Here is a 12,148-nt window from a genome sequence, read left to right on the forward strand (position 1 = left end):
ATGAGTCTTCCTCCAATCCTGATGCCCCATTCTTCTTCATATAGTCCAGCTTCTCAGATTATTTGCTCAGCATACAGATTGAATAAGTATGGTGAAAGCATACAACCTTGACACTCACCTTTCCTGACTTTAAACCAGTATCTCCTTGTTCTGTTTGAATGACTGCCTCTTGATCTATGTACAGCTCCTCATGAGCACAATTAACTGTTATGAAATTCCCATTCTTCGAAATGTTATCCATAATTTGTTATGATCCACACAGTTGAATGCCTTTGCTTAGTCAATAAAACACAGGTAAACATCTTTCTGGTATTTTCTGCTTTTAGCCAGGATCCATCTGGCATCAGCAATGATATCCCTGGTTCCACATTCTCTTCTGAGTCTGGCTTGAATTTCTGGCAGTTCTCTGTCAATTTACTGCTACAGTCGCCCTTGAATGATCTTTTACTTGTGTATGATATTAATAATATTGTTTGATAATTCGTGCATTCAGTTGGATCAGCTTTCTTTGGAAGAGGCATAGATATGGATCTCTTCCAGTTGGTTGGCCAGATTTCTTGGCATAGATGAGTGAGCACTTCCAGTGCTGCATCCTTTTGTTGAAACATCTCAGTTGGTATTCTGTCAATTCCTAGAGCACTGTTTTTTGTGAGTGTCTTCAGTGATCTTGGACTTCTTCCTTCAGTACCATCAGTTCTTGATCATATCCTACCTCTTGAAATGGTTGAGTGTCGACCAATTCTTTTTGGTACAGTGACTCTGTGTATTCCTTCCATCTTCTTTTGATTCTTCCTGTGTCATTCAGTATTTTGTCCACAGGATCCTTCAATATTACAACTCGAGGCTTGGATTTTTTTTCAGGTCTTTCAGCTTGAGAATTGCCAAGCATGTTCTTCCCTTTTGGTTTTCTAATTCCAGGTCTTTGCACATATCTTTATAATACTTTACTTTGTCTTCTCAAGCTGCCTTTTGAAATATTCTGTTCAGATCTTTTACATCATCATTTCTTCCATTCATTTTAGCTACTCAGTGTTCAAGAGCAAGTTTCAGAGTTTCTTCTGATATGCAGACTAGAGTAGTAAAATATAGGACTTTCAAAGGATGTCTCCAAAAAAAAAAAAAAGGAAGGAAGGAATAAATTGTAGATGACATGCATTTGATATATCAAGAGGATATAGTCAGGAAATCTAGTGCTGAATTGGTGACTTGATGTTGTTGACATTAGCTGCTGTTTAGTTGGCCTCCAACTCATGAGGGCCCCATGTGTTGCAGAATAGAACTTCTCCATAGGGTTGTCTTGGTTATAATATTTACAAAAGCTGATCATCAGGCATTTTCTTCTGCAGAGCCCCTGAGTGGGTTTGAAACACCAATCTTTCAGTAAGTAGCTGATTGCAAACTGCTTGCGCCACCAGGCTCCATGTTAAATTACAAGTACATAGAAAAACCAACCAAGGAAAAAAGCAATGAGGCAATTTTTAACTCTAAGGAAACAAAAAGATGCACGAGAAATAAAATGTGATCAAATTATAACTAGGCAATAGATAAGTGGTAACTTTGGTGAAGGGCCCTGGTGGTGCAGTAGTTAAGCATTTGGCTGCTAAGCAAAAGGTTGGCAGTTCAAATCCACCAGCTGCTCCATAGAAACCCTATGGGACAGTTCTACTGTGTCCTATAGGGTCGCTATGAGTCAGAATTGACTGGACGGCAACAGGTTTGATTTGTTTTTGAGTTAACTTTGGTGAAGGGTAAGACAGTACACAAACTGGGGAAGTCAGCACAACCTGACCAAGGCTAAGTCATAAAAGCTTCATAGACATACCTGAATTCCCTGAGGGACAGAGTTATTGGGCTGAGGGCTGGCTACTATGGTCTCGGGGGACATCTAGCTCAATTGATATAACATAGTTTATAAAGAAAACATTCTACATCCTACTTTGGTGAATAGCATCTAGAGTCTTAAAAGCTTGTGAGTGGCCATCTAAGATACTCCACTGGTCTCATCCCATCTGGAGCAAGGGAGAATGAAGAAAACCAAAGACACAAGGGAAAGATTAGTCCAAAGGACTAATGGACCACAACGACCACAGCCTTTACCAGACTGAGTCCAACACAACCACCAACAACTTCTCTGACAGGGATCACAATAGAAGGTCCCAGACAGAGCTGGAGAAATGTGTAGAGCAAAATTCTAACTCACAAAAAAAGACCACACTTACTGCTCTGACAGAGACTGGAGAAATCCCTAGAATATGCCCCCCAGACACCCTTTTAACTCAGTATTGAAGTCTTTCCTGAAGTTCACCTTCCAGCCAAAGATTAGACAGGTCTCTAAAACAAACAATAACACATGCAGTTTAACCATATATGCGAGACTAAATGGGCACACCAGCCCAAAAGCAAAGATGAGAAGGCAGGAAGAGACAGGAAAGCTGGACGAAGGGAAATGGGAAACCTGAGGTCAAGGAGGGGAGCGTGTTGACACATTGCTAGGGTGACAACCAATGTCACAAAACAATGTATGTGTTAATTGTTTAATGAGAAACTAATTTGCTCTGTAAACTTTCACCTAAAGTACAATAAAAAAAACTTCCATTGTATATATATATGTATGTATATTTATCTCCATAATGAAATAAGTGCTATTAATTTAAAACAAATTTGTGATATATCTATTTTGGTTGGTTAGAATAGTATCAGAATTTGGTTAAAAAAAAAGAATCCACACATTACATACTAAACCCGAACCCAAACCCATTGCTGTCAAGTAGATTCCAACTCTATAGGACAGAGTAGAATTGCCCCCTATGGTTTCCAAAGCTGAAAATCTTTATAGAAGCATACTGCCACATCTTTCTCTAGTGGAGAGGCTGGTGGGGTGGAACCGCTGACCTCTTGGTTAGCAGCTGAGTGCTTTAACCACTGTGCCACCAAGGCTACTACGTTACATACTAAAATACCAAACCCCTTGCCGTTGAATCGATTCCGACTCATCGCGATCCTTTAGGACAGAGTAGAACTGCCCCATAGGGTTTCCAAGGAGCAGCTGGTAGATTTGAACTGCCGACCTTTTGGTTAGCAGCCTTAGCTGTTAACCACTGTTTCACCAGGGCTCCACACTACCTGCTAGGAAACTATTATTGAAAAATCAATAATTAGCATTATAAGTAAGTTATTTAGAAATATAGAGAAAAATACTAGGAAAAAAACATTTAAAAAAATTGAAAGTCGTTATGTGTATGGAGCAGAAATCAGAAATGGAAGGAATTAGGATTGTGAGATAGTCCATGAACTAGGTGCCAAAGTCATCAGTGGATAAAAATGGATATTGAAGAGATTGGTAAATGAATGGAATGAGGAAGAATAGAAGATGTTATTACCAGGTAACAAGATCCTCAGAAAATCAGTGGTTTCACATGATGAGAGAGGAGTACTAGGTTTTAGAGATCAAGGAGGACAACAGCCTCCCCTTTCAACTCAGAATGTGTAAGGTGCGAGAAAATCAGCATGGCCCACTTTTAAATGTTGTAAGATAAGTGATGACTGAGAGAAAGAACCAAGTTTAATTTAAGATTATGTGGGATAAGAAACATTCAGTGAAGAGGCTGAGACTTCATGAGGTTGTGAGTCATGGCATAAAGCACAATCTAAGAGTTCAGAGGGAGTAGAGGAGAGAGAAATTGGTCTAGGATAAAAGCTTAGCACATTCTGCATGTAAAATTAGGGATACAAAGATAACTAGAAGAACCTACATTTTGGGTCAATGGAAGCAGTCCTAAGTGAATTATGTTCCAAAAGTCTTGGTGGACAGTGGACACTCTAGCCAATGATTTAGATGCAGGGCTGGGTGTTTTATTTTCTTTCTTTTTTCGAATTGTGGAGAATTTTATTTATTTATTTTCTCTTTTTTTTTTATTGTACTTTAGATGAAGCTTTACAGAGCAAATTCGTTTCTCATTAAACAATTAATACACATATTATTTTGTGACTTTGGTTGCCACTCCCATGACATGTCAACACTTTCCCCTTCTCAACCTTGGGTTCCCCATTACCAGCTTCCCTGTCCCCTCCTACCTTCTAGTCCTTACCCCTGGCTGTTGTGCCCGTTGTCTCATTTTGTTTTATGGGCCTGTCTAATCTTTAGTTGAAGGGTGAACCTCAGGAGTGACTTCAGAACAGAGTTAAAGTGTGACCGGGGGCCATACTCTCAGCGTTTTGCCAATCTCTGTCAGAGTAGTAAATCTGTTTTTTAGTTATTGTGAGTTGGAATTTTGTTCTACATTTTTCTCCAGCTCTGTCTGGGACCCTCTACTGTGACCCCTGTAAGAGAAGTTGGTGGTGGTAGACGGGCACCATCTAGTTGTGCTGGCGGAGGTAGTGGTAGTTGTGGTCCATTAGTCCTTTGGACTAATCTTTCCCTTGTGTCTTTGGTTTTCTTCATTCTCCCTTGCTCCAGATGGGGTGAGACCAGTGAAGTAACTTAGATGGCCGCTCACAAGCTTTTAACACCCCAGATGCTAGTCACCAAAGTAGAATGTAGAACAGTTTCTTTATAAATTTCATTATGCCAATTGAGCTACATGTTCCCCAAGACCATGGTCCAGGGCTGGGTGTTTTCTTTTCCCCTTGATTCATCATAAATTTGGGCAATGTCAGCAACAGACAGCTATCAAGAAATAGCCATATGATCTAGAACATAAAGGTGAGTGTGTGACACCAGAGAACAAGAAGCATGGACAATTGATTCCTCGCTTATGTGGGGGTCAGAGAGACAGAGGGTATATGTTCTTGAGTAAGCCTTATAGTGTCACTGCTGGGTGATCAGTGTGACTACTAGTGACTCAAATTAAAAACCTGAGAGTCTTTCAAGATATTTCCATCTTCCCCAATAGTCTTCCATTCCAGGTCCCATTTAATGTCACCAAGGACAGACATGAAAGGCACCAACCTCACAATCAGGGATTTCGAGTAAGGTCAAGTAAAACAATTTACAAAACATGATTCAGGCTCCCAGAAATGAGAAACGTAGAAGTTTGGGAAATAGTGAAGAAAGGTCATCTTTTTAATATTTTTTAGTCAGCCTTCCACAGATTACCATGTGCAAACAATCGTCTGTAAGTGCTTACTTATTGATGGAATGAATTTGTGGGTCAATGAGAGGACATCATAAATACAAGGGTGAAACTTGAATATTTTTGCAGAAATGGGAGATATATATAATTTTAACAGAATCTAGAGGTTTCTGTTCTACACTGTAATTTATAAAATATATAATTTTAAAAAATGTTTTAAATATATTATGGATCCGTGTTTCAAGTGCAAGTGTAAGCATGGTATATTGAAGATATGCGTGAATTTAAAGTAAGGATTGTATTCCAGCCCAGTTCTGCAACTGAAAAAGTCGTGTGATGATGGCAAGTCTCTTAACCTCTCTGAATCCATTTCTTTATTTGCTAAATGAGAATAAACCGTATCTCACATACCTTGAAAGGTTGGTTAAGGATTAAATGAGTAATGTATGTGCATGCTCTATATAAATTTTAATGCATTACAGAATTATAAAATATAAACCAAAATTAAATTTCTTAGCTTTAGATATTACAGTAATGCCTTCAAAAGACTGTCAACTAAGCATTTTTTTTTCTTTCTGTTTTTCTCTAGTGCAGTGTCTGGAAATGACCACCAAACGGAAAATCATCGGCCGTCTGGTGCCGTGCCGATGTTTCCGAGGTGAAGAAGAAATCATCTCAGTTTTAGATTACTCCCACTGCAGCCTTCAGCAGGTGCCCAAGGAGGTCTTTAACTTTGAACGGACATTGGAGGAGCTTTATCTAGATGCCAATCAAATTGAAGAGCTACCCAAGGTACTTTCCGACAACCTAAAATATACACTGTAAATGAGGATTTCATAATTTCCAAAGACTTGGCATAATGACAGTGTTAACTATAGCCTTCTATCTAGGTAACAGGCAAATCATTCAGATTGATAAAATTTCACCTGATATTTTCATTACCTTCTAATGCTACTCAATTTGTAACTTCATGTCATATGTTAGTAACAAATCATACTCCATGAAAGTCATAATTTTATGGATTATGCTTTGTTATTTTAATTTAAAACAGCCTCCATGAAAATACAAATTTGCGGGTTGAGATCAATATTTTATATTTAGAAAAGATAGGAAAAATATGACACTCTGTATTTCAGAACTGAAAATTTACATGTTGTACATTAAGGTGACATCATTTTAAAACTTGAATTATATGTTCCAAGTCTAAGAAAGACATTTATACACAAGCAAACACTCACACACGTATGCGCAATTAATACTATTATGGAAAAACATGAATTTGAAATATTTGATTATTATAAATATCTGAATTTGTGTGGCATGTAGCTAAAAAATAAAGTTTAGCTAAAAATTTTAAGTAATATCAAACTTCACACACACATACACAGATGCCATTATGACATTATGCTACAAAAAGAAAACATCTCCTCTGATCTTGTCCTCCATTGCAGAAAATACTGAATGACAAGAGATTAGCTAAAGTAGACCAAAGCCGCACAGCAGAGAGGGTCAATCTAAAACACTGGATCTTAACAATCACCTAAGTAAGTCACTCAGATTAAGTAGACAGCATGGCTTTTACCTGTGAAGGACTTACATAATGGCTCAGAGGGGAAAAAATGTTATGCAGTACATTGCCATTGCTTGTGCTGAAGGAAAAAAAAAAAGCATATTGAATATCCGGTTACCAGAGAAGTATCCACCATAATAAAAACTAACTTCTTTATTAACATCTGAGATTCCAATGTCCTGATCAAAACAAATTATGAATAATTGTTTTCATTTTGTAGCATGAATTATGGTGTTAACATAGCACCTCAAAAGCAGGAGCTATTCAATGTTTTCTTCAAAAACAACATACTCTATTTTTTTTTTCAAGTTTCTCATTCAAAAATTTATACACAAATTATTTTGTGACATTGGTTGTCTACATATTTAATTTTGACAACCTAAGTGCATCATGTCGTTTTGGATCTTTCTTCATGAGGGCTGGGTCAGACCTGGCAAAATTATTTGCCACATGAATTAGCACCAGGCTTGTATACCAAGTAGAGGCTGGACTGAAATGGGCTGTTTCTGCCCCTGTGATCATGAACTTCTTGAGGGCAAGGATAGCATCTTATTCATCTTTGCATTCCCTATACACAGTCATGCACATTATGGATATCCAGTCTACTTGTCATTGAGTGGTGGAACAATGCAGAACACTACATGTACTATGGGACTTGATTAGCAAAACATTGTGAGACTTAACTATTCATAAATGTGGTATTTAGCTCTATTTTGACAAAAATAAGCACTAATTTTTAAATAATATTTTTTTAGGCCAGGCCAATCTAGGATTGCTATATAAAATACAGGACACCCAGTTAAATTTGAATTTTAGATAAAATACACATACTTTTTATTACAAGTATGTCTCAAATAGTGCATGGGGAATCTCATACTAAAAAACTGTTTGTTGTTTTTCTGAAATTCAAATTTAACTGGGCGTCCTATATTTTTATTTGCTAAATATAGAAGCTCTAGGCTGGTCTAGTCATTTAAAATCAGTTTCTGCTAAATACTAAAAACATGATTAATTAATCAAGCAAGTACGTATTTAATATCTACTACACAAGGCTTGAAGCTTTAGGAGTTACAAGAAAAATAAATCTCAATTTCTACTCTCAAGGATCTGACAACCTAATTATAGGAAAACATTGAAGCATTAGAGGAGAGTGCATGGTAATATATGATCAGAGCCAAAGAGCCAGTACTGTGGTAGAGCTTACATACAGAGAAGAGCTCCAATTTTAAAAGAGGTACAGAGGGCTAAACCAAACAGTACAGATATAAACATTGAAATGGTATATATGGCGAGGGGAGAAGAAGGGAGAGGGAGGGGTGCAGTGGAGAGTCTGCCAACAATATTTAGGAAGAACAGGGAGAGCCCAGATTCTGAAAAACCTTGAAAGCCACACAGCATTGTTTGACTTAATGCATTAGGCAGATACTGTCATTGAAGAGTCTTATACATCATGTCAGTCACTAAGAGCCTAGATAGGCTTAGAGGAGATACCTTTTAATATATTTTGGATGTTTGGTTAGTTGAAACAATAGATTAACAATAAATCAAAATACCACAAGTGAATGAAAGATTTAATATACTTTTCCAGTGTGTTGGCATTAAGGAGAAATTATTAATTTTTTTTATCATTGGTGTGCTTTATATATTTCAAAGATCTCTCGCATAATTTCTTAAGGTTTCTCTGATTTCCCAAATTCTGTTTTGTTACTTGCATAAAACAACCGTGTAAGTTAATTTCTTCTAAAGCTTCTAATATTGACATATGATCTAAATTATCTGACATTTCAGATATTGTCATAAGAGTGTGTGGATATATTTGTGTGTTATTAGCAAAATTGGATATTAAGAAACAAAAGAAATAATGTATCGGTTAGGATTTATTATACGTGTTTCAATAATAGAAAACTCAGTCCGAACTGACTTAATAAATAAGTTTCATTAGCTCATGTACATGGAGGACTTATCTGCAGGACAGGCTGTAGAGTTGAGTTGTTTCTGTCTTTCTATTCTGCCTTCTGGGATCAACTTTATTCTGAGGCTAGCCTCTCTCATGGTGGTTGCAACAGTTCCAAAGTTCATTTCTACAGCATCCAAAAAGAGAAATAGTTACCTCTTTCTTTCTCAAAGGAGAAGGAATTGGCTCCCCAGAATTACTCAGCTAACTTGTCCTTACATCTCATTGGCCTTATGTGTCACATGGCCATTGCTGAACCAGTTGCTTCAGCTGTGGGATTACAGAATCAACCACTATGGCAAGAAAAATGGGACTATTATGATTGGGTTACACAATTATTGGGCCACTGGTGTGGAGCTTGATTGCTGGCAGCAATGCAAGGGTAAGGGCTAAAGGAATGTTGGGGAGATTACTACAATGTACACTACAAACAAAGTGTTATAAAATGATTGTTCTATGGGGAAAAGTTATTATTAGTCAAGGACTACGTACAAAGTCTTTAAAAATTTGCGGGCAAAATATTAAATCCTTATAGAACTTATGTCTTCAAAGTTAGATTTAATATTTTTTGTCCGCCATCTTTCTTTTTATTCCTCTAACAGTGTTATCATTGTGATTTCAGATTTGTTGAGTAATGAGATAGAATTTTATCATTCATTTCTATTACATATGGCAAGAATTGCCCTATATAAATGTTTTTATTCTTTTATGCCTGATATTTTTATGCCAAGCATATCCTAGCTGGCCCTGAATCTCTACTGATGCTACAGAACAAATAGAGAACAAAAGTCAAGGTTAATGGAATTAGGAAAATGTATGTCAAGAATTCATCAGAAAAGATTCAAAAATAGATTTAAAAAAAGAACAGGAAGTATTTTTATTAGGAATAGTTCAATCTGTTGCTTAATTTTCTGTAGTAAAAGGTAAAAATACAAAATGATGTATCTTTCTCACAGTGATAGAAACACACAACTTATAATTTAGCAGTTTTACTTGTTTTTCTGAATTGAGAACTTAAAATTATCGACAGAATAATAGATCATAACAGGGACCACAGTAGTTAAGCACTCAGCTGCTAACTGAAAGATCAGTGGTTCAAATCCACCACCAGCTCTGTGGGAGAAAAGACCTAGTGATCTGCTGCTGTAAAGATTACAGCCTAGAAAACACTATGGGGAAGTTTTACTCTGTCCTGTAGGGTGCTATGAGTCTGAACTGACTGGAAGGCAAACAATAGTAACAGTGTGAGAAGGTAAATGTGAAAAAGTAATAAAGAGAAAAGCTGCAGAGAAACTTTTTGAAAATGAAGAGAAACTTTAAAGAAGGGAGTAGAAATAATTTTGGAAAAGTCGATATGTGATCAAAATTTAAAGGCATGGAAAGTGCATTTGGTAAATGAGGTAAATTTAACCATAGGTAAAGGAGAACGTATTCCAAAATATTTTAGGAAATAAGAGCCTGAGTTTAGGACTCATACAAACATGGGTTTGTATCCTAGTACTGCCATTTGGTTGGAAAGGTTATTTCATTTTATGGAAGAGTCAATTTCTTCATTAGTAAATCCAGAAAATATTAGCACTACCTTTGATAGTTAGAGTATAGATAGACAGAAAGACATAGATAGCTAGACAGATAGATAGGCAGGCAGGCAAGCAGGCAAGCAGGCAGGCAGGTGGGCAGACAGACAGATGATAGACAGACAGATAGATAGGTGATACATGATAGAATGTTGAGTAAGCTAATACCTGTGAAATACCAGACATAAAAAATATTCATTAATTGGTATGTATTAGTCTCCTATCACAGTTGAAGGAAGATTTTCATGAGTATTAACTACCCTACATAAAAAGTTGTGACATGACTTCCTCTCTATCCAAAATCTCCAAAGGCAGTTATTGGAAAACAATCCCCTATCTCCACAATAATTAATAGCTTTTGACCCTGTACAGCTACTGAACACTACATTTGCGATAGTACTACTACTTCCCCAGAGAATTTCTTTGACTCACAGAATCACAGTGTTATATTATTTTTTAGTAGATGGAGCCTTAGAGATCACTGAGTCTTCAATGTTTACTAATAAGTAAACCCAGGCTGGAAAAGTTAATTGACTTCTCTTAGGCCACATGACACGTATGGTCCTATCCAAAGCCATCACCAAAGACTCTGTATTCATCAGGGTAGGATAGGTGATGTTGAAGTAACAAATCAAAATCCCAGTGCCTAACCAAACAGAAGTTTTACTTTGTGTCCCATCAGTGTTGGCAAAGGCCATTGTTTTTCAGGAACCCTGAGCTAACAACTAGTCCAACTCCCCACCCAATGTAGAAATGACTACTTATCATTTCTTTTAAAGAAGTTATCCAAACTTTTCATGAACATTTCTACTAATGGAGGAAATCATCAAGTTAAGAGACATACCGTTGTATTACTGGAAGTTCTAGTTAGTAGAAAGTTCTGAAATATATTGATGATGTTTCCCTTTATCTATCTATTTACCCACCTATCACTTGCCTAAGTGCTAATACAAAGATATTACAAAAGTGATGCAAAGATTATTAAAGCATGCATTCACTGGACAAGGAACTATGCTTCCAGCAATACTGCCTTGATCCTTCAAACATTTTAAAGAAATCCATGTATTTTGCTTTGTAATTATCTTTTATAAGACAAGAACTACAGTATCTTGACCATTTTTCTAAGACATGCTTTGTAGACTCTCTACCATCTTGGTTGCTTTCCTCTGGACATATTCTAGTTTATTAGCTTGATTTTAGACATTGATTTAGCAGATGAAATATTTTATCCAAGTGGAAGTACCCAATAGAGAATGAAAAAAATTTATTGGAACTCAGGCGAGAGATCAAAGTTGGAAATGTATGTTTAACAGCCATCTTCACAAAGATGAAAGTTCAAATCAGAAAACAAGATAATGTCCCTTAGAGAGAAAAGAAGAAGATAATTGCAGAAGAACAAACATTAAACTTTACAAACCAAAATTAATAGCACAAACTGGCCACTGGGACATGTGTTCCCCCAAGCAGTCATGGCAACTTTGTGTGCAGGAGTAAAATTGGAAAATTTTATTTTGCATATTGTTATATTTAAAAAAAAAAAAAAATCTATTGCCGTCGAGTCAGTTCTGACTCATTGTGACCCTATGGTGCAGTTGTTAGTATACTTGGCTGCTAACCAAAAGGTCCGCAGTTCTAACCCACCAGCTGCTCCACGGGAGAAAGATGTGGCAGCCTACTTCCATAAAGATTACAGCGTTAGAAACACAGTTGGGCAGTTCTACCCTGTCCTATAAGATCTCTGTGAACACATTGTTATGGATTGAATTGTATTTCCTAAAAAAGATATGTTGAAGTCCTAACCCCTGGTACTTGTGAATGTGAACTTGTTTGGAAATAGAGACTTTGAAGATATTACCAGCTGTTAACATGAAGTCATACCATAGTAGTAGAGCCCTAATCGCATCTGAGTAGTGTCTTAAGAAAGACCAGAACAGATACAGAGACAGGGTTAAACAGATGAAGGACAGCCAGCCAC

The 12,148-nt window shown here is 36.8% G+C and overlaps 1 protein-coding gene across 2 annotated transcripts in view; it reads left to right on the forward strand.

Moving 5' to 3' along the window:
* The first annotated feature begins 5,651 nt into the window (after positions 1–5,651).
* LRRC7 (leucine rich repeat containing 7) overlaps positions 5,652–12,148 on the forward strand; it is a 348,184-nt gene continuing 341,687 nt past the window's right edge. Inside the window, exon 1 of one of the 2 annotated variants that reach the window (XM_023730981.1) lies at positions 5,652–5,864. In XM_023730981.1, the coding sequence (XP_023586749.1) occupies positions 5,676–5,864 (189 nt within the window). In that variant the 5' untranslated portion in view covers positions 5,652–5,675. The remainder of the gene's footprint in view (positions 5,865–12,148) is intronic. The other variant, XM_023730986.1, reaches the window with a different exon arrangement.

This window comes from Trichechus manatus, unplaced genomic scaffold (genome assembly GCF_000243295.1).
Source record: "Trichechus manatus latirostris isolate Lorelei unplaced genomic scaffold, TriManLat1.0 scaffold00003, whole genome shotgun sequence".
NCBI lineage: Eukaryota > Metazoa > Chordata > Mammalia > Sirenia > Trichechidae > Trichechus > Trichechus manatus.